This window comes from Thermobia domestica, chromosome 17 (assembly GCF_964235325.1).
Source record: "Thermobia domestica chromosome 17, izTheDome1.hap1.1, whole genome shotgun sequence".
NCBI lineage: Eukaryota > Metazoa > Arthropoda > Insecta > Zygentoma > Lepismatidae > Thermobia > Thermobia domestica.
In genome coordinates this window covers 82,244,472-82,271,758 of record NC_137470.1, presented here as the reverse complement: position 1 = coordinate 82,271,758, position 27,287 = coordinate 82,244,472, and the positions used below count along the sequence as shown (strand labels likewise).

The 27,287-nt window shown below is 37.6% G+C and overlaps 1 protein-coding gene across 2 annotated transcripts in view; it reads left to right on the top strand.

The window, feature by feature from the left end:
* Positions 1-27,287, top strand: part of LOC145673789 (peptidoglycan-recognition protein LF-like) — a 272,615-nt gene that overhangs the window by 74,503 nt on the left and 170,825 nt on the right. The window contains exon 2 of one of the 2 annotated variants that reach the window (XM_081743548.1): positions 14,359-14,532. The exons of the other annotated variant lie outside the window; for it this stretch is intronic. Coding sequence (XP_081599674.1) covers positions 14,359-14,532 — 174 coding nt within the window. The remainder of the gene's footprint in view (positions 1-14,358; positions 14,533-27,287) is intronic. 2 annotated transcript variants of the gene reach the window in all.

Here is a 27,287-nt window from a genome sequence, read left to right as displayed (position 1 = left end):
TTGTATTTATTTAATGAGCATTCGAATATGGTTTAGTCTTTGAACTGTACACACGGAAGAGTAAGAGATTTATTCAAAATATTCGAAATGTATATTTGAAGAGATATTTGTTTGTTTTCACAATCTTCTGGTAGGTTCAATATTTCTATTCATCTCTAAAAGTTATCATAAGGTTCTACGGAGATCTTTTGTTCTATTAGACTAAACCTGAGCTTGAATGTCATCTGGACTCTCCCAATCAGCTTAGTGACTCTTAAAAATGTGGATTCGGCATGAATATAGTTCGTTCTCGATTAATTTTACATGTCACTCCTTCTATCCATCGCTAGGGGGACTGAAGATGTCTTATTCCTACAATATTGTTTTCTGATTTTATGTCATACTAGCAGCGTTCACCCCGCTTCGCTGCGGTCACCCCGGAACGCTGCGGTCACCCCGGAACGCAATAAACGTTGTTACTTAGATAATTTTTACTTTTTCGCTTTCAAGTGATATGATAAAAACCATAGAAGATTGCAGTAAATGTTAACATTATATCGCCTGTCATTTATGTTAACCCGCCCCGCTTCGCTGCGGTCATCCCGGAACGCAATAAACTTTGTTACTTAGATAATTTTTACTTTTTCGCTTTCAAGTGATATGATAAAAACCATAGTAGATTGCAGTAAATGTTAACATTATATCGCCTGTCATTTATGTTAACCCGCCGAGTGACACGGTCATGCGGGTTGCATATAAATACGTTTATTTTTATACCTATGATGAACTAACAAAGGATTTGTACGTTATGGACACTTGAATGGTCAATTATCTCAAGACACTGGTAATTAAAAATTAAAGTGATATGATAAAAACCATCTAGGGTCCAAATCCTAATAACCCCCCAAAAATGAAAGAAATTGGTTCAGCCGTATTAGCGTGATGAGCTAACAAAGGATTTGTGCGTTCTCTTTTATATAATAGACTAGCAGCGTTCACCCCGCTTCGCTGCGGTCACCCCGGAACGCAATAAACGTTGTTACTTAGATAATTTTTACTTTTTCGCTTTCAAGTGATATGATAAAAACCATAGAAGATTGCAGTAAATGTTAACATTATATCGCCTGTCATTTATGTTAACCCGCCCCGCTTCGCTGCGGTCACCCCGGAACGCAATAAACTTTGTTACTTAGATAATTTTTACTTTTTCGCTTTCAAGTGATATGATAAAAACCATAGTAGATTGCAGTAAATGTTAACATTATATCGCCTGTCATTTATGTTAACCCGCCGAGTGACACGCTCATGCGGGTTGCATATAAATACGTTTATTTTTACCTATGATGAACTAACAAAGGATTTGTACGTTATGGACACTTGAATGGTCAATTATCTCAAGACACTGGTAATTAAAAATTAAAGTGATATGATAAAAACCATCTAGGGTCCAAATCCTAATAACCCCCCAAAAATGAAAGAAATTGGTTCAGCCGTATTAGCGTGATGAGGGAACAAAGGATTTGTGCGTTCTCTTTTATATATATAGATGTGTATCAAACTTGATTTAAATTGCTCCTACCGTCCCAGAATTATTCTTGACCATACACAACATACTCTAGGAATGATACCGAAACCGAGACTGCTTTAAGTATCTTGTTTCTCGTCTTGAAATTTCGAGACGACAATGAGTTCGAGACAGAGTTTAGATTCAACATATCGAGCCTTAGTCGGGAGTCTGAAACAGAATCGTGAACAAGGTCGACAGTTGTATTTCGAGATATGCCGAGACAAGATCAAGTTCAATCTCGAAATTCTTGGTCTCGTGGCGAATATTAACAGAAATTACTGAAATTACATGCCTTACCCTTTTTCTTTCTTTTTCTTTTCTTTTTCTTTCTTTTTTTACTATTATGTTATATGTTAGTTGGTGGAACAATTGCCCTTTGACGGTCTAAGTCATAGGCGTGTGCATGGGAGAGAGGGAGAAAATATCACCTCTAATAGCTAGGTACTCAGGTATAACGAAAATGTTTTAAACAACACATAATTTAAATTGGGATTCAATATATCTTATTCTCTTTCCAATCTTTGAAATAACCGAAAAACTACATTGCCAAAATATTACGAAACTTAGTTTTGTAAAACAAACATATAATTTTTCAGTTTTCAAAAAAAATTTCTCGCAGCTTAGAAATTTTCCTTCGAAAGATATGCTTATTTTATTTTATTTATTACTGGAACTGCTCGTGTTGTACTAACTTTGTTCTGAAACTAAGAATAAAATGCTAAGATTAGTAGAGAGTAGGAATTTCAGAATAAGGCAAGATCAAGGGAAGAGGAACATTATCTGGTTAAACAAGAGAATCGATTAAAAATATCAAGATGTAAATTGCATAGTTGGTTGGCTTGGAATTTAGCGTTCCTTTCAGCACCGAAGCTATACGAGATATCGACCTACGGTTTAAGGTGGAATCTAAGCTACCGTTATGCGTTGAAACTTTTCAATGACCTTCCACCAAGATTCGAACCCGGAACCCTATGCTGCAAAGGCACATGCTCTGGCTAGTAGTATAATGTATGTCTGTCTGCTAGTCAAGAATAATGTAATGAAAAGTGTTGGAATTAATTGATTTTGGTTCAATGTTGGTTTTCGATACCGATGATATCTCAAGCAAAATGTCTGTTGCTCCGTCTCTTTCGACTATATCAGCGAGGCTACATCAGATGTGAACTACAACTTAAATTGGGATTCTAACCACATCACCTGCCGGGAATCGAATCCGGGTCTACCACGCCAAAGGCACGTACGCTAACCGCTTAGTTACGAAGGAGCTTCATACATTGATCGAAACGACACCGAGACTGATACAATGCTTTTTGGCTCGAGACGAGACCGAGAATGTGTTGAGTTCCATCTCGTCTCTATACCGTTTCTAACATACACATCTTTTTTATAGAGATACATAGATTAATATGGATGTAGGAATAGATTGAAAAAAGTTACAATATAACACCAACTGAATTGTTTTCCACATTTGATTAAGATAAAGTGGTCGTTTACTTTGTCTTTACTTAGTTTAACAAAGTGGAAAATATAACCGTGACAAAGTTTACTATGTGCTAATACTATGGTGATAAATTTACCGATAACGAAATTACTGTGTAAAAATTTCCGATGACGGAATTACCTACATGTTAATATTTTGGTGGCAAAATTACCAGTGACAAAATTACCCAAGCTTGGCAAATTGCCCAGAATGGAGGTGGAAAATTGAATCTAGGACAAAATCTCTCCGGACGAAATCCCTCCAAAAGACATACCGTAGGACATAATCCTTCCATGAAAAAATGTGGCTAGGACAAAATCTTCCCGGACAAAATCCCCCGGACGAAATCCCCCCAAAAGACATAGCGTAGGACATAATTCCCCATGAAAAATGCGCCAAGGACAAATTCCTTCGGAAAAGTAACTTTTAATAATAATGTAATGAGGATAGTGAACGCATTGGTCGTGAAACATCCTCCGAAATATTTGTAGAGATAAATACATATGCTGATTCCTCTCGTGATGTGGGATTAAAGTGCTGCAAGCTAACAGGGATTAAAGTGCTGCAAGCGAAAGTCGATGCTGATACATTAATTGTGGCGACTGTAATTGAAATCGCACATACCGAAAAGAGACTGGTTTATAATCGGAGATTATGGAGACCTCTTAGTTTTACTAATTACGCATGCTCCATCTCAGCATGATATTTACATCCTTATCCCTAGCAAAGAGAAATGTCCTCAGAAAATATACAGTAGCAAAGCATTTCAAGAATCTTTGGATGAAGTGAAGAACTTAATGCTGGTTCTTCATGCTACAACAGGATGCCACATTATACTTCGGCTCTGCATGGAAGAGGGAAAGCCAAGAACACTCCTCACCAGATAATATTGGAGAGGCTGGAGAAAAATTTCTTTGTGCAATATACGGTGAAAAAGTTATTGATAATCTGAACCAGATGCGGTGCAAACCTACTTGAAAAAGAGCGTTGCTGAAAATTTCAATCTATCTACTCTTTCTTCTACCTCAGGTGCAGCGAGACAACATTCATTAAGAATTTTTCTACAAATTCAAAATTGGAACAGAGTGAATCTAGATCCCACTCGAAAGGACAATGAAAATTTAATTCCACTTCCAGCTGCTGAAGAACCTGATCCACGAAACCATCATCGCCTATTATTTTGTAACTGTAAAATAGAATATGATAATAATAATTGTCTAATAAAAATGTGTCTCGGACTGGTCGCCATATTGAATTCAATATGACGGATTTTCCCAAAGTGATAAAAGATGGGAATATTTCAGGATTTGTTCTGGAAAGCATACTGAACATAACCCAAGTGGTTTCGCTTTATTATTATTTTTGTCCAGGTTCAAGCCTAAATGCACAGGACTACAGGAGCAACCTGAAATGTCTCATCCCTGTAACATCTGTCTTGTTCCTGGAATACCTGCAGAAGCATAATGTACGCAAAAATCAATATTCTGTTCATCCTTTTTGGTCCATTATCATAAATAAGAAATCCTTCTGCACTTTATCTTGATAAAGTGAGAGAAGCTTCATTAAAAGTTACTTTTCCGGGGGAATTTGCCCGGGGAAATTTTGTCCTAGGCGCATATTTTCCCGGGGGGTTATGTTCTACCTGATGTGTTTTGGGGAGATTTCGTCCGGGGGGGGGGGAATTTGTCCGAACCGGAAAATTTCCCGGTTTAAGCAAATTTGGTGTAAATTGTTCGGTGTCAAATTGACATACCCCTTAAATGGTACTTGTATCTAGGGGGGCAAACTACTAAACATTTTTGAAAAGCTAACAATTTTTCTTTTGCCTGTTTTTCATAAATGAAAAGAGATAATGAAATGTAACTTAACACAATAATAGATAATGTTATTCTACACCCAAGAATACGAATTGGAAGAATTATCAGTGTTGCTATCCATAGAAATTACAGTGTGTCCAAAATTTGAATTACAAAAAAAAATCTAGGTTAAGGCAGCGACTAGAAAAATGAACTCAATGGTAGTTGGTTACTTATCATGTTGTCTTGTTTTCATGTTGTTAACTACTTTTTAAATAATATTTGTATTTATTTTGTGATAACTTATTTATTTTGCAATAACTTGTGTAAGTTATTTCAAAATAAATACAAATATTATTTAAAAAGTAGTTAACAAAGAACCAAGACAACATGATAAGTAATCAACTACCATTGAGTTCATTATTCTAGTCGCAGTCTTAACCTAGATTTTTTGCGTAATTCAAATTCCGGACACATTGTAATTTCTATGGATGGCAACACTGATAATTCTTCCAATCCATGTTCTCGGGTGTAGAATAACATTATCTATTATTGTGGTAAGTGGCATTTAATGATAAATAGAACATATTTCTGCTTTCCGAGAAAGAGAATGCTCGAAAATAATATTTTTCAGTACAAAAAAGGAGATATGGCTTCATACCAGTAACTTTATCGAGTTTTGTGTAGTAGGCACGATGGAAGTCAGAATCTAATCAGTATTTAGGAAATTTGAAAAAAATAACCATGTTTAATACCAGTTGCCTTCTTTGAGATTTCCCCTCATGTGATGAGAAATAACTTTTAAAAACACCTAATTTTCAGTCTGCTGTTGATTAGGAATCTCAAAGCCTAATCTGCCGTAAACAAGTTAACTTCGAAGAATAAAATAATTCAAACTTTTGGATAAAAGTGAGCGTGCAAATGTGAAATATCTAATTTATCTGTGGATCTACGAGACATTGAGTATGATACAAATATCCTATTTTAGTAGGATCAGTCTTTCTTCAAGAGAATTTGGAGAAGGCAACATCAAAATGTTAAGGGCTACACTGGGACACTATTTCCTAAAACAACGTTCACAAAAGTAACATATGTTCGCAATTTATAATTTATCTTAGTTCCGGGGAATTTGTCCGACCCCACCCGCAAAGTGTATCTCGAAGCATAGGCGCCGGTGGCTCAGTCCCCTTCAGCCCCCCAATCTTACCGATGAGGGGGGTGAGCCCCCCAATGTTTCAGTTCAGTTTTCGTCGTTTCTCATCTTTGTTGAATTAAGTAAAGACAAAGTAAACGACCAAAACAGCTAATATTATCTTAATCAATGTTGGAAAACACTTCAGTTGGTGTTCGACTCTGGAAAATCGAAGTTTCGGATACTCGACGCAAGAACAAACAATAATAAGAACATAACGCCAGCTTCAGCAAATGTTAAAAGCACAGGCAAAATGGGCCGCTAATGGATTTATATATCACTATTTACAAATTTTAAATTTTTCAAAATTTCAGGACAGAAAATAGAAAAAATATAAATTGTTATAATGCAATAAGTGCTTTACATGTTCATTTTCTACTATTCATAACATGACAGGAAACAACAAGCAAAAAATTTTTCAAACATTTAATTCCAGTGTTATACATTATGCACGAAGACTGGAGCCGTTTCTGCAAAATCTGAAATCTAGTTTTCTTTTTTGGTGGTTGACCCACAGCATCATGATGTAGCAAAGTTGAAACTATTTCTTCAACTTGTTGAATTAAGTGCTATCAAAATAGTCCAGAAGTTCCAGCTCTTCCTCCGAAGCCTCTTGTATTCCTGATGCACATCTGCTGTGGAAAGAAATGCCAATCCGTTCATTTTCTCGCATAATAGACGAAAATTTCCATTGCTCTTGTACCGTACTGTGAATCCAATCTCTTGGACCTTTCTCCATGTTGAGTGAGTCAGGTGAAAAAAGCAATGCTGTACACGAGTTGAATTTCCGAAAGTTGCTTTTACAGTCTGCATTTCCGCTATCTCGAAATCCATAACCACAGTTACAGGGTCCGGCTATTCACTAAATTCGCTGCACTGATGCACCACCGCACGAAACAGTCCTTCATTTGAATTTTGTGTCTTGCTCTGCATTAGGGCATGCACCTAGTAAAGGAAGTCTCACCTTAAATAACATATAGGGCCTGCGTGATTTTTTTTTTTTTTTAAAGGAGCCATTGAAAAGTTTCCGTCCAACATCCATGTTTCACTTCTCAATAGTTCCATAAGGCTATATTTAAAGGAAACGTTAGAAATATTTATATGTTTTTCTTCCTTTATATAAATTTGTTTTCTTCACATATATATCCAATAACAATTTGCCAATGATTAATCAGAGTTGAAATATAACATTCTTCTTTCAATAGCTTTTAAAAAAGATCACTCTTTTCACATGACTCAGTTAACGTGGAAGAAGGTCCAAGAGTTTGGGCTCGGAGAACGGTACAAGAACGGTGCAAATTTTCGTCTAGTTTGCGGGAAAATGAACGGATTGGCATATCTTCCCATATTTGTTAGCAATTTTGTTCAGAAATTTTGATATTGACGAAACTTAATATTTGTAAATAGTGATATATATAAACCCATTAGTTCCCCAGGCTTTTTGCTTTTAACATTTGCTGAAACTGGCTCTATTTTCTTGTACTGGTGCTTGCTCCTGAGTCGAATACCCGAAACTTAAATTTTGCAGAGTTTAACATCAACCGAATTGTTTTCCAAGTTTGATTAAAATAACGTAAGCTGTTTAGGTCATTTACTTTGCCTCTATTTAGATCAAGAAAGGTGAAAAAATACCCGTGACAAAATTTCCTATATGATATGTATTTCTGTGATAGAATTACTGGAAACTTATCTCAAATACAATATCTAAAATATGTAACTATTTATTTAATAATAATAATAATAATAATAATAATGAAATATTTCGATTTGCTTCAGTTGAAGATTAAAGAAAGCAATTTCAAAAGCTTTTTCGATTCATTCATTGTACTTGTATTATGTTCTCAAAGACACTGGTGATGAAATTATTGTGACAAAATTTTCGGTGACGAAATTACCTATATTTTAATATTTTGGTGACAAAATTACCGGTGACGAACTTTCCGATGACAAAATTACCGCCGCCCGTCGGATATAAGCTCACCGGCAAAAAGCTCACCGGACATTACCTCACCGTTAGTCTTATATTACAGGGGCGGACAAAAGCTCATCGATAGCAAACATAAGCTCCCTTCAGGGACTTTTAATAAAATTCACCAAGTATTGAAATTTAGGCGTTGGCTACTTCCTAAGCGGAAAATGGAGCTAGTATCTTATATCACTTATCAGGTGTAAAAAAAAAAAAAAAAAAAAAAAAGTTGGGGAGTTGCGTTGTATTAAACGTGGACAGACCTTGGGGAACTTGTGACAAAATACCCTGGATATTAAAATCTAGACATTGACCACAATTACAAATAGGCCTAATAATTCAGTAGAAAGCAGAGCTACTAATGTTGTACAGCAGTTATCAGATATCGGAATAAAATAGGGATGTTGCAAGTTTAATGTGTTAAGCATGATCGACAGTAGGCGTAATTTTTGCCCTGGAAATTTTGGAACCATATTTTTCTTATAGGTCGGACAATTCATCACTGCATTAAAATATTGTCATGATTAGGCATGCATACTTACATAATAGAAACTGGTTACTTAACGGGATTCATGACTCTGGTTTGTGATTTTTTTATATACGAATTCATCATACTCAGATGTAATTATGCCTTGCTTCTTAGTGCTGTCGTCCTGTTTGCAGCCTAACACTCAAAGAAATCTCTTTCTTATTTACTAACACAAAGGTTTTTCTTTTGGTTAATAAGTTGTTGTTTTGTTCTTAATAAATAAAATAAGAAAGAGATTCATTTGATGAGCATTGGTCTGCAAGTATAATAACAGCCTTGAACTCTGCAACATTCTTAATATTTTATTCTGATGTCTAATAACTCCTATGTGACGTTAGTTATATAGCCTACTTTCTATTGAGAAGGTAGGCCTACAAGTAGTCAAAGCCCAGATTTAAATATCTGGAGCATTTTATTACAAGTTCCTCAAAGTCAACTCACGTTTAACACATTAAACCCGGCAACATCCTTATTATTTTATTCTATCTGATAACTGATATATAGCATTAGTAGCTCTATTTTCTACTGAATTAGGCCTACTACTAGTCAAAGTCTAGATTTTAATACCTCTTCATACCCATCATACGTTTTGCTGAAAAGGGAGAGAGCGGTAGCACAGTGGAAGATTTTTCACCTCTGGTGCTTGGGCCCCGGGTTCCATCCCAGTTCCCGCCAAGTAAACCTTGTGGTGGACAACTACCTTGTGCGTGGGTATCCTCGGGGTTCTCCCACTTTCTTCATTCCACCATTTCATTCGTTATTCATCCGTCTTCTTTAGTCTAACCGGCATAATCGTGGGACGTAAAACTTAAAAGATTTCATTTCATTTCTTTCTAAAGAAAAATGAAATATTTCTGAGTTGATTTCAGCCATAGTAAAAAAAAAATAATAAGGAGACACCCTTTCACCAAAATTTCGTTTACCAATATTTCTGTGCTGCAAAATTTCCTGCACCGAAAGTTTCAGCATAGAGGAGGGGGTTTGATTACTTTCTTCAGTAAAAGGAATTAGTACTCTTTTGTTTGTCCAAATCCGTTTTCAATTTATTTTTTAATATTCAAAATCTACTTCATATTAACATTCAAAATCTGGTTTTCATTTTTGTCATACTTTCTGTTTGCCACTTTTCAGTTGTTTTTTTTAAATATTTTATTTTTCAGTTTTATTTTCCTTTGCAATTAAATTAGTTAACCTATAAATGTATTTAGTTATCATTATTGTATTCTTTATTGCATGAATTATCTCATAATATAATTATATTATTAATAGTGAGTTTATATCCAGTGAGCTTATGTCCGTGACCCTTTGATATTCTTTCTTGTCTTGGTGAACCCGAGTGCGAGCGATCCCAGTGCAAAGTATATGAAATATAAATAATATTATACCGTAGATATAATGTATATCTACGTATATTACAATATATAAATTTCAATCACTTGAATCAGAATCATATTAACCCTTACTTATTGTTTATTTAGTACATAAAAGAACTGTGTGAGGGAGTTGATAGAGGGTGGCTGAGGATGAGGAAGTCGAGTGAGGGTGAGGGAATCGATTGAGGGTGAGGGTGGATGAGGGTGAGGGAGTCGATTGAGGGTGAGGGTGGCTGAGGGAGTCGGTTGAGGGTGAGGGTGCCTGAGGGTGAGGAAGTCGATTGAGGGTGAGGGTGGCTGAGGGTGAGGGTGAGGGAGTCGATTGAGGGTGAGGGTGTCTGAGGGTGAGAGATTCGATTGAGGGTGAGGGTGTCTGAGGGCGAGTATGAGGGAATCAACTGAGGGTGAGGGTGGCTGAGGGTGAGGGAGTCGATTGAGGGTGAGGGTGGCTGAGGGTGAGGGTGAAGGTGTCGATTGAGGGTGAGGGTGGCTGAGGGTGAGGGTGAAAGTGTCGATTGAGGGTGAGGGTGGCTGAGGGTGAGGGTGAAGGAGTGGACTGAGCGTGAGGGTGGCTGAGGGCGAATATGAGGGAATCAAATGAGGGTGAGGGCGCCTGAGGGCGAGGGTGAAAATGTTGATTGAGGGTGAAGGAGTCGACTGAGGGTGAGGGTGGCTGAGGGTGAGGGTGAGGTAGTCAACTGAGGGTGAGGGTGGCTGAGGGTGAGGGTGAAGGAGTCAACTGAGGGTGAGGGTGGATGAGGGTGACTGTGAGGGAGTCAACTGAGGGTGAGGGTGGCTGAGGGTGAGGGTCAGGGAGTCAATTGAGGGTGAGGGTGAGTGAGGGTTATCAAAAATGCCCATCTCTGCTGTGTACTCGTGCAGGTTAATTATGATACATACATAACATTATTAAACATTCATGAAAATATCTACTTCCAGTTAAAAATAATAATTACTCAGGCCAGAGATTCTACAGTACTCTATTCTCTTGTTTCTATAGGTAACAATACCCAAATGCTGTACGAAATTTCCTGTTGAAATTTGACAGGTGACAATACTAGAGATCAAATAAGTAAACCTGTGCTTTTTTGTATCTGTCTCTGTGAAACCAGAAGTTCCTAAAATCTTGTGATACACTTGTGAATAGGCAAGAGAGAGAGACCTGAAAATTTCCTTGTGAACATGAAATAACAGAACAAAGAAAGTGATATTTTCCAGTTTGTTAATTGGCGTTATTGTTTACTATATCACTTGAATTCACCCTTGTATTACTGGAGATAGTTTCGACATAATTATAGACCTACAATGGATATTTTTTTAAAAATTTAAAACGTTTACTTCTAATTTGGTACAGAGCTAATTTAGTATAGAATCTAATCATTACATTCTGAGGCTTTAATATAGCAGGATTAAACACCTCAACACACTGTCCACATACATTCAGATACTAGAAGTTTCTCTATACACTTTCAACAATTTTTACAACACTTATATTATTTAGAAATTTTTAGTGAGAGGAAAACTAATTATGGGTTATTATTATTATTATTATTTGTTGTTATTCTTATTGATGTGATAATGTTAAAATTAATTTAATTGAAGTGACTGAAAAGTAGTTTATATTCAAGTGTTATCATTATGATAATAATGTTTGAATTGGAAATACAACATTGTTTTAGTGGTCAATCCTTTTATAAATAGTTCGCTTCTGATACTTGAAACACTGGAAATATGTTGGAAATGTCCAAGTCAACTCCTGCAGACCTTGTTAACTTTCGTTACTATTATTTGTGATCAGCTAGATTTAATTTTAGTGGCGTCAGAAGATGGAGGTTAAGAGGGCTTTGCGTCCTTCCTTAAATTCCCGTAGAAGACACTGGGGACTCCGAAGGAACGTAAAGTTTATTCTGCCTAATTTTATAAGCGAGTCAAGGGTGAAACACTTGTTAACGAAAGCAATGCTGTGTACTGCCTTGCTTCTGACAAAACATGAAGTGCTTTGTAATCTTTAGAATCTTTTCTTATTCTTTTTGTCACCCTTAGTGGTGTAGGGCGCCCTCGAACAAATAAAGAAGCGGTAATATTACAGTCAAGGGGTGCTATAAATATTATAGGTATTTCTTTTGTTACCTAACCATAACCGCCTATGGTCATCTTCGGTAGAATAAAAAATGCTACGTGAGATTCCATTCACGAAGGAGAAAAGGATGCTCTAAATATATTTCTTATTCATTTTGTCTGCCCTGCTTGTCAGAAATTATATACTTTCTGTTGGGAGGGTGCTGAAAAGAGAGGTGCAAATTAAACGTCGTTCCCCCTCCTACATTTTAAATTTGGTTACGTGGTTGCTCAAATTATTACTAAAGAAAGCACTTTAAATAAAGATGTCTATGAATACTACATTATGTAAAGGTGGCATATTCAAGAATAATAATAATGATAATAATAATAATAAATATTATTATTATTATTATTATTATTATTATTATTATTAAATATGAATGTCTTTTGAGCGCCATAATTATGTGACACGAATCATTACGTAGAGGTTTAAGGTGAGTGGTCATAGGGGAAGAAAAACCAGGATTTTTCTGTCTGACTCTCTAAGGTAATGATTATGTGCTGAAGGTAAGAAGCATCATCATTCTACAATAAGTTGCTTTTACGTGGTAGGATATCAGTTACTTGAGTTCTCCACCTTGGGGCTACTTACCTCATGTAGTAAATTCAAAACAATTTCCATTCAAGACAAATACATTGTAAAACTTTTCCGTAATTAAATATATATAAAGAAAATTGAACATTTAAAGGAGAAACCTGTTATCAAGGTGTCCAAGAAAGTAGATAGAAGACTATCTAGTGGGAAACATTGTGAAACTTTATAAAATTATCCAAATTAGAATTAACATTTACTGGAAAACATTCGTTACACACCAGTGAGCATGTAGTGAGCAGTGAGCACAGGGGAAATAATTACGTAACTGTTTGCAAACAAAATTAGGGACACTAATGCAAGTGCGACAACGACATTTTTTTTATTTTGTATTGTTACATATGAGTTTTACACATATGTTACAATTTGATCCTTTCCCAAATAAAAAAGTGAAATAACCATAGTAACAAAAATGAAAAATGCACTTCTATGGGACGTGAACCAACTAACTCCGCCATACAGACTCTTTATTTTAACTAATTGAGCTATTCACTTTCTTACGTGAAATGAACCAGCTCTACGGTAAACACGATTTTCATTATGACCGTGCTACCAATTCGTCCTTTTCGATAGGCAATTCCAACTGTTAGCTCTATCTGTTCGTTAATTCTTGCATAGGTTCAAATATTTGGAGTTCGCAGATAATGCACGTAATAGAAGTGTTTCGTTAAAATTTTCGTCTGTAGATTTAATCCACATTTCTCTCAATGACATAGATGTCGCTGCATCGTGTTGAACTGCAGATTTCCCTCGCGTTCTTGAAAATTTCCCACTTTAGCAGAGTTGGTAATTTTTGTAATTTCGGTCAATTTAATGTTTTTTTGCTTCTAATTTATTTATTTTAAGCTCACATCTAACACAAATATTAAAAACTGGTTTGATATTAACCTTTTTTGCTGGAGAAACCTTCCGAAATTTCGAACATATAAAGAAAACGGAGGTATTTTTTAAAAAACTTCAGAATAAAGAGGCGCATCCTTTATTTTGCTCATAGTGGTACACTGACGTCTCTGGCATGTAAAATTTGCGGAGAACAACAAAGAAAGTGGTAATAACTACCCCCAACCTGTTTATTAGATTCAATTTAATTTGTTACCTTTCTGCTTAAATTTACGGACCCCTGAGACATATCAAGAACTGTCACAGCCTGAATATTATATTTCAAATAAATATAATTATTATTATTATTTATATGTTATTCTGTTGTCAGGAAACAAATTAAATTAGAAAATTGAATATTTTGTACTCCAAAATATTGGGGGGACGAGTCCCCCTCGTCCTCCCGCTAGACACACCAATGTATATGTATACAAAGTACTTTTCGTAGACACGATTCAAACCTATGCCGAAATGAACAGTGGCACACAGCTCCATGTCTATCCACTTCATCGTGAATGCATGACTGTGATTCTCCTCCACTTGTTTCTGTTATTGTTATATTGGCGGTATACTCTCTACAGCCATTAATCTGACAATAGTGCAGCACGCCAGCCCTTTCCTGTCATATTTAATGATTGTTTTATAGATACCACGTGTATATTTACTTGGCAGCAATATACAAATGTTGTATTTCTATTAAATAATACGAATGTTACTCCTTAACAGAATGAAGGATAAATAGATTTACCTTGTAAGGAGATCCGAGGGATCCAGGTAAGTATCCAAGTTTAACGTTTTGGACTTTGCCTGTGGAAAGCAGTTTAGATTTTTGTAAACCGAAGTGTACCATGTCTAATTTTAAACATATCCTTTCTTGTTGACAGGGTTTAGTGGATCGCAATCCAAAGGAAAAGTGAAGAAATTTGAATTTATGAAAAGAAAAAGCAACGTTATTTGTATTGTCAGTGCAACATTTTCTGCAATCATAGTTATCATAATTGGCACTCTTCTAGGATTGCATGTTAACCAAAAAATACAAGACCAGGAATCAGAAGAAAGTAAGTACTCTTTTCGTTATTTTTCTACAGAAAGTTGAGATTCGAAATGAACAGTGTTCATCAGGGTCGTATTTAATGATTTTACTGCCCAAGGCATTTGAAAATGTCGTTCCCTCAGTGTTAACACATACCAGTGTAGAAAAAAATGAGACAATTATTGGGGTTCAATATGTTTTGGTTGTCTCAGTTAGTTAGTAGTCTTCACTCACAAAAAAGGCCTCTGCACATTTACGACTTTGTTGTTTGTTAAATGGTCCTTAAAACACTAGAAACACTTAGAAAACGTCCTGTTCCGTAAACTAATTTACACTGGTGGTATGAAAATCACCGTTACCCTCTGCCTTGAAGTATGAACTTCAACTTGGAACAATTTGATTATAATTACATTACATTGATATGCGTTTTGAGACACTTTTCTGCTTCGGAATAAAACCATCTGGTTTCTCTTAATTCATACATACTGATCACAGATGTGAAAACCGTGCTTCCGTATCACGTCAGGTTTGTGTGTAAAACCAAAAATTATATTGTATGCAAAATGTGAAAATTTTACTATATACATAGCAAACAAAATACAAGATACTTTACACCGGACAAAATACAGGCTCTACCTTTGCTATAAAATAAAAGAACGCTTCAAAGATTCCTTACTATATAAGTAATACACTGTAACATTGTTAATACTGCTTACGGCGTATGTGATACATGAAAGTAACTGTGCTTCACCGCTTTGTTCATAACCCTCATGTAGTATTGAGCACACGAAATTTTGCGATACTTCGATGCTCTGCGATGCTTGGCAGTGGAATCTCTCTTTAAGCATCAAAAATAGTCCGCAAGCATGGATATATTGCAGCGTTCTTTTTATTGGCATGCCGTCCATTCTACAACGTTCTTTAGCGTTCATTCGACAACCCAATCTTCTAAAGGCGTCCAACATATTATCCACAATTTCCACAAACTTTGCAGCCTTACGGTTGCCCAGAACGTTTTTTGCTAGTTTTGGGGAAGCAAGCTAAGTTTCCTTTTGCTGACCACTCATTGTTGCAGTGAATCAGGACTTGAATTTCCTTTTCGCATGTAGCTACTGATTAATATTAACAGAACAGGTAGTGCACACTAGTTTAGGTGTCCACGGTTTATTTTGATCCCCTACGTGAACGCCAAAATATACTTAGTAACATTACTTGTAGTGTGCAGTATTTTTTTCCTCCTTTGTTTCTAGGGAGTGTTGAGTCCACAAGTGTAGAAAAAAATTCTAACGTCATTTAAACACCTTCCACGGCGCGACATAGTCTTATCAAACTGTAAGTGGTACTAACACACTCCACACATATCAAACACACCACACACCACTTCCAACGAACGGATGTCGTTGCATGTGCTTCACAAGTGAAAAAGCAATATGTGCCGCCTCTAGATGGTCACATTTGTGATTACCAGACGTAAATAAACCCGTTGGGGGCTAATATCGCGATTTTTTGAAAAGTGTTCAGGTCTCTAAAATGGCGTGTCACTGGTGACAACGGGAGTGATTTTCGTTCATAACTTTACTGAACTGATATGCATACATGCTTACTTTCCTCGAAGTAAAATAGTCGCATACCAGTGTTATAAATTGATTTATTCACTTACTCAAGAGCAGAACCTACTTTTTGCAGTAACATTCTCCTTGGTTAGAGCGTACATTTTCTACATGTTCCAGTTCATCAGCACCATATTAACTTCTGTGATTCTTCCTAGTTTCAATTGCTGCAGTGCAAATGGATCTAAGAGCCTGATTTACCTTCATTTTCTGTGGAAAATTATTAATATCATCGGAGTGGATTTGGTACTTTGAATATCTTTTCCTTCTTTGGTTCAGGTTCGTCTTTGTTTGAAGGACATCCTTGTTCTCTCCAACGTATATGAGTGTCAAAACGATAGCGGCTTTGAATTGAAGCATTGGAACATTTGATACTTCTTTGTAGCATATCCAGGCGTTAACGTTGCTCATGTTAAGGAGATGAAAGAACACTCTCAGATACCACTTTTTGTTTTTGGATCCATGAGGAAAATGCGCAATCATTCTGTCCATAAGATCTACGCCCCCCGTAAATCAGTTGTACTCATCAATAGCGAATGGTTTAGGTATTTTAATACGACACTTTTCCTTGCGGTCCCATCCTTGTACCTCTTCTTCTGGCTGGGCACCTGCGTAATATAATAGGGTATGCACTTCCCTCGTGTCCCATCTTACAACGGTGAAATTGGTATTTGCGGTTACAATATATGAGCCACGACGTGGTAGAGCTTTTTCACAAACAAATTTTGATTCTACATTAGGTATCGATTTAGTCGAACAGTTCCTAAAACATTTTTTTCTCTATCATATGTTGAACTAAAAGAATGGAAGTGAAAAGGTTATTACCAGGAGCGTCATTTCAGATTTTGCTTGGGGGGGGGGCAAGACCCCTTGATATAAGCAAAATTTCGCGTTTTCCACTGATTTACTAATATTCTATTGATAAAATCTATATACATCCCAAACTCACGGGGGCAAATGCCCCTCCCTGCCCCCCTAAATGACGCCCCTGGTTATTACCAAATAGTTTGTAACTTTCACCCTTGTGAAGGACGTGTGTAGTGGTAGGAGGCAATTCAAAATACTAATAATAGTAGCAATAATAATAATAGAACTGTTGTTCAATGGATAAAGATGTACCTTGACTTCCCTCAAGAGCTACCACTGTCTGCAAAATGCTGTATCCTTCCAGTACAACTGTTATAACAGATCTCAAAGTATGTTAATCTTAACTATGATCTCTAGTTAATTCCAACTAGGATAAATAAGAGGTAGGAAGTATAATTAGACAAATCTAAAAAAAAAAAAAAAAAAAAAAAAAAAGAAGAAAGAAAAAAGGAATATCTATAGCCTCCGCTGAACAGAATCCGAGAAGGTACAATATGACGTAATAATATTAATATCCTCCTACAAACTAGAGATATGATCTGGTTCTATGAGCATCAACTCCTTTTAGCAGTGATTTCTGAAGCCTGAGTGGAAACTCTCACCATCCATTCTGAAAGAGAATTACATGTATTTATGGCACAGGCCATTTTTTTTACTTACCCCACCTGTATAGGAGTAACATCCCAAAACTGCTGGTACGTGGAGTCCCTGGTTCGATCCCCGGCCACATAAATTTATGGTGGACAATATTGTGTCCGTGATTTTTCTCGGGATACTCCCACTTCCTCTCAATTCTCATTCCACCAAATCTTCCATCATCATTCACTTGCCTTAATCATCGTCTCCTTTAGTCTAAAGGGCATAATCGTTGGACGTTAAACTGATAAGTTTCATTTAATTTCATTCAAAAGAAATTAGCAGTTTACTAATAATGCGAAATCTTTTGTTTCTAACTCGTGTCCTTGGAGTTATTTCTCAAATTCTGTCTTAAAGCATACCGTTTATTATATATTCACAAAATTTCAACTTTCTAGTGCGAGAAAACCTCTAACCCCATTTCCACCTTCTTACATGATTCATTTTTTAAAAAAGTTTTACCCATAAATGTAGACCCTAATATCTATACAAAATTATGATTATGTACACCTATTTCGGAGATCTGGGGAACGAGAAAGAAGAGATACAGACCGAGAGATCTCATTTCGTAAAACCGTGTCTAATTCAGAAGGTAGAAATGAAAAGTTTTCAAGATCCGGCACCTAATGTTTTAGGAAATCCAGAATTAAAAAAATTACATCATGTTTTTTTCTTCTTTGTTTCCCTTAGTGTTACCATTTCAAAAATCCCGTGTCATCTAAAGCCTGGGTGAATGGAGAATATTTATGAAAAAGTTCAAAGACCAACAGAAAGGCAATAAGTTTAAGCAAAAGACCGATATAGAATTTTTCGATTTATTGCTCTATATATATTAAAAGTCATAGTTTATCATTGATAGCGCATATCCTCTTACTTTTTAAAATCGCCACTGTAACCTATTAGCCAGAACATACATCTCCAGATATAATGTAGAGGGAAAAGAAGGAAAGAGATATGAAAAGTGGCGTAACTAATTTTACTGCGCCCTGGATAATCCATTACTCATACCCGCTCCTGTCCCACGTATTTCAACTGCTGCGTCATATATATATGGTTCCATGTCAGAAGGGCCCGAAAAAGGGCGGGGATAGAAAGGCCCGAGTCAAAACGGGGCTCGGTTTTAAAAGGCCCCGCGTCAAAAGAGCAAGATCAAAAGTGGCCCCGCGACAAAAGTGCCCGAGTCGAAAATGCACCGCGTGAAAATGTTCCCCTCGTCAAAAGGGCCCGGGTCAAAAGATCATCGGGGGAAGAGAGTCCGAGACAAAAGGGCCCTATGTAAAAAAACGGACAAAGTGGACACCGCCTCAAAAGGACACGGGTCAAAAGATCCTTGCGAGTAAAGAGGCCGAGTCAAAAGGGCCTTATGTCAAAAAGCCGGGTCAAAAAGGACCCCGCTTCAAAAGTGCACAGGTCAAGACGGCCCCGCGTCAAAATGACCCCGCGACAAAAGGCCCCGCGTCAAAAGGAGCCAAGTCAAAAATGCCCCGTGTCAAAGGTTTCGGCAAATAATATTCCACGGCTAAAAAACCTGAGATCAGGAGTGAAAATCAGGAGAAAGATACATATGACCAGTGGCGTAACTAATTTTATTGTTCCCTGATCGTTCATCATCTATTTACTCATACCTTCTCCCTGCCGCCCGCATTTCAGCTGGTATATATATATATATTTCTATGTCAGAAGGGCACGGACAAAGGACAAGAACAGAAATGCCCGAATCAAAAGGGTCCCGGTCGAAATGGCCCTGCGACAAAAAGATCCGAATCAAAACAGCCCCACTCTCAAACGGGCCAGAATCAAAAGGACGTCGCGACAAAAAGGCCCTATCAAAAATGTCCGAGTCAAAAGGGACCTCACCTCAAAAACGACACGGGTCAAAACGGTCCCGTGTCAAAAGGGTTACAGGCGAAAGGGCACCGCGAAAAAAAGCCCGAGTCAAAAAGGCCTCCGTTAAAAGGGGACGAGTCAAAAGACCCCTGCGTCAAAAAGGCCCGACTCAAAAGGCTCCGCGTCAAAAGGGCCCGGCAAATATAATTTCACGGCGAAAAAGCCTGAGATCAGGAGTGGAAATCAGGAGAAAGAAAGAGATATGACCAGTGGTGTAACTAATTTTACTGCGCCCTGATCATTGATCATCTTTTAATCATACCTGCCCCCTGCCCTGCCCCACGCAGAGTTGATGTATATATAGTTCTGTCAGAAGGACACGGAAAAAAAGGCGAAGAGAGAAATGCTCAAGTAAAATGGACCCCGGTCAAAAGGGCCGGCGAGAAAAGGGTCCAAGTCAAAAGGGCCCCGCTGTCAAAAGGGCCCAAGTCAAAAGGTCGTCGCGACAAAAGGGCCCGAGACAAAAGGGCCCTATCTGAAAATGACCGGGTGAAAAAGGACACCGCATCAAAAGGGCACGGGTGAAGGCGGTCCCGTGCCAAAAGTTCTCGAGCCGAAAGTGCCGCGCTACAAAATGCCCCGAGTCAAAAGAGACCCCGCGTTAAAAGAGGCCGTGTCAAAGAAGCCCCGCGTCAACAAGGCCCCACGATAAAAGGCCCGGTAAATACAATTCCACGGCTAAAAGGCCTAAGATCAAGAGTGGAAATCAGGAGAAAGATGTATGACCAGGTGCGTAAGTAATTTTACTGCGCCCTGGATCGTTGATCATCTATTTACCCATAACTTCCCCCTGCCCAACGCATTTCAGCTAGTGAATATATATTCTATGCCAGAAGGGCGAGGACCGAAATGCCCGAGTCAAAAGGACCCCATGACAAATCTGCCCTAGTCAAAAACGTTCCCGCGTCTAAAGGGCTCTTGCCAAAAGGCTCGGCGCCCAAAGGGGCCGAGTCAAAAGGGTCCAAGTCAAAACGGCCCCGGGTAGAAAGAGCCCCGGTAAGGAGTCGGCGACAAATGAGTCCGCGTCAAAAGGGCGCTGTTACAAAATTGCCCTGGTCAAAAGGTCCGCAGTCAAAACGGCCACGCGCCAATACGGTTCGAGTCGAATGCGCCACGCGTAAAATAGTCCCGAGTGAAAAAGGCCCCGCGTCAAAAGGGCCCGGTTGCACGGCTAAAAAGCCTGAGCTCAAAGCACGAGTGGAAATCAGGCATGCACAAGTGTATATTGTCCCTTTGGTAAGTTAAAGTTTTTGTGCAAACGAAGGAAAAATATCTGTAGTTATTAGTAACAAATAGGAAATTTGAATAGTGATATAAATTTTGTTTGGTTGTTGATTGTTCTCCAACAAATGCTATTGCTTAAGTCATTCTCCATTAAAGTAAGGTTGCACTCCCGTCTTTCAGAGTTTGTATTATCATTACATAGTCTACTCAAATTTTATATATTATTCATTTTCCTCTTAGTTCTAAAATTCGATTTCTAGCCCTGGATCAAAGTATAGTATGAAAAATATTCTGTGAAAAAGATTAATTTAATTTTGCAGTGAGAAGACATGTGGAGCTGTATACAGGGTTAGTCAAAAGTATTGGGACAGAACTATAATAACGCCGTGCGTGGATGGAGGCAAAAATGTTACAATTGGAATTATTGCATTCACTTGGAGTGGGGTCACCTTCGAACCGATCTTGAATTCCGCCATAATATTATTAAATATAAAAGGTTATGATTTTAGACTAACTTATACCTTAATATTCCTACAAATGAGAATGTGAACTCGTTTGTGACACATCATCTGTTTCAGACAGAGTATGCTCTGTTTTACAGGGTGTCCGATGTTTAAAAGGAAATTACGGACATTCAGTAAAGCGACATCAGCATCATCCCTATTTATCATATGATCATGCTTCAGGCCTCGTTTTATCACAATACAGCTGCCTTTCAAATGGTAAACTCTGCATCAAAATATTGCGACAGTTAATGCCGTGCAGTTAGGCCACCAAATGTACATATTCTTATCACATAGTCGTGTCAGGTGAAGAGACCCCTCTCTCACCTCCTTTCTTGTCTTCCATACTAAAATTAGCTAACAACATGAGCGCAATTCTTATTTCAAACTATACATGTATTAGTATAGATAAAAAGAAATAACAAATCGAGACGAAACAAGATTCATAGGTTGATGTAGGGAGAAACTGAAACACCCACGATGAAAAATTGAAACCAATGAATGTCTATTACACAGAGATTCAGAAATGAGCAGAGAGAGAGAGAGAGAGAGAGAGAGAGAGAGAGAAGAGGAGAGGAGAAGAAGAAATAGTAACGGGAGAACAGATAAAACTGTGGAATTCAAATGTAGTAAGAAAATAACCTAACATAAAGTTCCGTTTCCAGAAATCCAACAGTAATATAGAAATAACGTTTGTTTTTACATAGTTGTTCAGAACTATTCGAATATATAGACGATCCTTTAAATATTTATTATGTTACTTTCATAATGGATAGCATACTCAATTTCAAGTAGAACTGTAGATCTCCGAGACACATCTAGGATAATGTCAAAGGTTTAACACACATGCTTTGTTTCCGCGTGGTTCGGTTGCAAATTCGGTAGTGTTCGTTGGACGTAATGATCCAAAATACATTCTAATATACCCAGTAGATAGCGTTGGTCATATCTTCCATTTCAGAATACTAATGCACACTGAACGAAAAAACGAAACAAAAAGAAAAGAGAAACAAAGGAAAAAGAGAAAATTGAAGAGTGCTATTTTATTGCTAAATATCTATCAGATATAACCTATATTAAAAGTCCAAATTGTATCGTAATGGAAAGCTACAAATGTTGGAAAGGAAACGTTCATGTTTCTCATAGATGTAGCATCTTTCAAATTTCGATGTGAATAAAACACATTGAATTCTAGGATGGGAACAAATATTGTGTCGAACTAGTAAAATAAAATTTTGTTTTCAAATAACCAGAGAGGTACCATTTTCTAGTCTTTTCCGAAGAGTTATCTGTTCCGAATATCCAGCATTGATTTCATCTCTTCCGAATATAACGTAATTTGCATAGAGAGAAAACACGCTAAGAGCTCATACGCATCATCCTGTCAGTCGTATGGTGTTGGTTAGGTTATAGACCACCGCTGGACCGAGGAATTTAAATCCGTAGTGAACCGGTAATTCAAGTGAGATTCGGTAACCCAGAGGATAAAAAAGAGATTTTACTTATTTCCTTGCGCTTAAACAGTATTTCTGTCAGAGATGACTAGGACCGTTGATGTTAACCCCAGAGCACGAAAAACACGACGCCGAAGTTAACAGTTAATTAGATTCCCCGGACCAGGTATATCGGGCTTTTGCTCCGTTTTAACTTTGGAATATGAACTGCATGTATGTTTGAGAGTGAAAGAGGGAGAGAAGTGAAAAATGCAAAGACAGATAGGGAAACTTCAAGAAAGAGAGAGAGGGAAGGGACGAATATAAATATGAAGCATACTTACTATTGCAGTGTATGATATAGAACGCACACACTATTTACTCGAACTATCGCTAGTGATGCCTTGTAAGTTCTCCATCAGAAGATGAATCTCTGTTTGCAGCCATTATTTTATGCGAAAAAATTTTACTACCTGATGGGGTATCGAACTAAGTTTTTTCATTTGGAAGTCTGACACGTTGGCACTACACCACCGATTGCTTTAGCCAAACTTTGTTTAACAATTGTGTAGTGTTTCTTTCTGAAAACGAAAACACGAAAATTGCATACTGCAGATCAATGATGTCTTTAGAATGTCCTGGTAATTTATTTGCTCTTTCCCATCCAGCATTCGTAAATCGTCTCTATCATGATACAGGTGTTTGCTTTCACATTGTTATGTATTGCTTGTCCAGTATGATAAGTCCATTCTTCACTTTCGCTATGTTAAGAGAATCATCCGGAAAGCGGTACCCGTTTGTGCAACAAAGACACAGTAGTACATATTAACAAATATGCACATTTTTATTGAAAAGAGCATACTTTATGCTACTACTCCACATAATCACCAAGCAAATTTATACCGTCATACCGTGTCGCCGTGTCATACCGTGTGACGGGTTTTTCTATTCCAGCGTCATAGTCCTCCGCCGCCAGCGTATTGAGATTCGTACTCACGCCTCGTTTAAGTTCGTCATCGCTGTCAAATCTTTTTCCCGGCAGAAAGTCGAGACACATTAGGAAAATGTTCACAGAGTTCATCAATTGTGACGCGCCGATCGTTCCCCACTCATTCGTCTACTGACCTCAGCAGTTCGTCTGTAATAACAGATGGTCTCCCTGAACGCTCCTCGTCGTGTTTACTCCCCCTCCCCAGGTGTAAGTTGCGACACCAGCGCCGAACAGACGACTCGTCCATCGCATTGTCTCCATACACCACCTTTAATTGGTTATGAATTTCACAAGGTCGAACGTTTCGTTCATTAAAAATTTTAATCACGGCCCTCACTTCACATCTGGCGGGGTTCTCAATTCGTTTAATCATTATAAATGAGCACAGACACAACACAGGCAGTGCTACTTTCACGCAACCTCGCACAGAGCAGGCAGACAAGCCACTGACGCGGTATGACCTTGCCCAGCGGGTTTCCGAGTCGTCAGCGCTTCAAGCGGCGCAAACGGGTATCACTTTCTGATTGGCCCTCGTAGATAGCAATATTATTCATAAGGCCATTGCGCCACCCCTACACTATCATGCCATCTAAAATTTCAAGCTGAATATTACTTTCTTTAGCCCTGATCTTTGGAACGAATCGAGTTCTTCCTGTAACGTTATTTCCAACAAAGTGCACAAGAAAATTGACTTGTTCGACGGCCTAGAGAAAAATATGTGCCCACTGATAAAAAACTTACAATCGAGGAAAGAATGTGAAAATGAAACATATTTTGCAGTAATTTCTCCGTGCAAGTTCAAAAGTAAGCAAATAATAATAATAATAATAATAATGATGATAATAATAATAATAATAACCTATATTATACATTTACAAGTAGCTATGTTTGTGGCTCCTAATCTCTTGAACCACCCGACTGATCTCTATAAAGCTTTCAACATAGATAAGGTTCGGATCTGGGACTACTTTTGTCATTTCAGTTTGACGGTGCAACATAGGGGTCGGTGAGAAAGAGGTACATGTAAAAAAACTAAAAATGAAAATGACTGTCTTTGTGACTTCAACACTCTTGAGCCACCCGACCGATCTCAATTAAATTTTCAACACAGATCAGGTTCAGGCCTAAGATAGTATTTATCTATTCACTTTGACGATATAGCTTAGGGTTGAGGATAGGGAGAAGTTAAAAGTATAAATAAAAGTTGATAAAATGATCCATCACGATCAAATTTTCAACCTAGATGAAGTTTGAACCTGAGATGGTTTCTGTCATATCACTTGCACGTAGTAACTTAAGAGATGAAGAGGAGGAGCGACATTTAACAAAGAACGAAAAATTACTGGTAAAAGTGGTGAATCTGTAATTTTTGGAGTCGCTGAGATTAATAGTGACAAATCTGATGCTGTTTAAATCCAAATGCAGTCCCTCTATTGGGAGGAGGGGGAGACATATAAAAGTGATCGAAATAAGCAATATCAGTGTCGAATTCACAGCTTTCCGGCTCGCTGAGATCAACAACGACACTGCAGATGCCGTGCCCCACAACATAGGGTGAGAAGGGGATATATAAAACTCATCGAAAATGACCGATATCAAAGAGGGCTTTAGTAATACTACTACAGTGACTGAGTAACGGACCATATCAATATTTTTTCTCAATTTAACACAATGAAGCGGGTATTTGATGCTAATAATAATAATAATAGTAATATAATAATAATATACTATAGTGTGAATGTACACATTTATTATTATTATTATTATTATTATTATTATTATTATTATTATTATTATTATTATTATTATTCACCTACTTTTGAACTTGCACGACAAAATCACTGAAAGATATGTTTTATTTCTGTAATTTTTCCTGGATTTTATGCATTTCCTTTATTACTGGGCACTAATTTCTATCTAGGCCGTCGAATAAATCAATTTCGTTGTGCACTTTGATTCGTTCCAAAGATCACACCTAAAGTAAGTAATATTTGGCTTCTAATTTCAGGTGGCATGAAAGTGTTGGGGTAACGCAGTGGCCTTATGCATAATACAGCTATCTAACACAGGTTCAAATCTTATTCACGTCCAAGTTAATATTTTTACAATGTAATTGTGAAGAATCGACTTATCATACTGGACAAGCATTACGAAAGAATATGAAAGCAAACACCTGTATCATGATAGAGACGATTTACGAATGTTGGTCGGGAAAGGGCAAGGGAATTACCAGGACATTCCAAAGACACCATTGATCTGCAGTATACACTTTTCGTGTTATCGTTCTCAGAAAGAAACACTACACCATTTTTAAACAAAGTTTGGCTAAAGCAATCGGTGGTGTAGTGGTAACGTGTCAGACTTCCATATAAAATCTTGGTTCGATTCCCCATCAGGTAGTATGATTTTTTCACATAAAATAATGGCTGCAAACAGAGATTCATCTTCTGATGGAGAACTTACAAGGCATCACTAGCGATAGTTCGAGTAAATAGTGTGTGCTTTCTATATCATACACTGCAATTCTAAGTATGTTTCATATTTATATTCGTTCCGTCCCTCTCTCTCTTTCTTGACGTTTCCCTATCTGTCTTTGCATTTTTCACTTCTCTCCCTCTCTCACTCTCAAACATACATGCAGTTCATATTCCAAAGTTAAAACGGAGCAAAAGCCCGATATACCTGGTCCGGGGAATCTAATTAACTGTTAACTTCGGCGTCGTGTTTTTCGTGCTCTGGGGTTAACATCAACGGTCCTAGTCATCTCTGACAGAAATACTGTTTAAGCGCAAGGAAATAAGTAAAATCTCTTTTTTATCCTCTGGGTTACCGAATCTCACTTGAAAAAAAATGAAATGAAATCTTTAAGTTTTACGTCCCACGGTTATGCCGGTTAGGCTAAAGGAGACGGTGATAATGAGAGATGAGTGAAATGGTGGAATGAGGAAAGTGGGAGGAAACGGGAGAACCCCGAGAAAACCCACGAGCACGGTGTTTGTCCACCACAAAGTTCACTTGGCGGGGGCTGGGATCGAACCCGGGACCCGAAGCACCAGAGGTGAACGCTCTACCACTGAGCCACCGCGCCCCCTAATCTCACTTGAATTACCGGTTCACTACGGATTTAAATTCCTCGATCCAGCGGTGCCAACATCATACGACCGACAGGATGATGCGTATGAGCTCTTAGCTTGTTCTTTCTCTCTGTGCAAATTACGTTATATTTGGAAGAGATGAAATCAATGCTGGATGTTCGGAACAGATAACTCTTCGGAAAAGTCTAGAAAATGATACCTCTTTGGTTATTTGAAAACAAAATTTTATTTTACTAGTTCTACACAATATTTGTTCCCATCCTATAATTCAATGTGTTTTATTCACATCGAAATTTGAAAGATGCTACATCTATGAGAAACATGAACGTTTCCTTTCCAACATTTGTAGCTTTCCATTACGATACAATTTGGACTTTTAATATAGGTTATATCTGATAGATATTTAGCAATAAAATAGCACACTTCAATTTTCTCTTTCTTCTTTGTTTCTCTTTTCTTTTTGTTTCGTTTTTTTGTTCAGTGTACATTAGTAGTCTGAAATGGAAGATATGACCAACGCTTTCTACTGGGTAT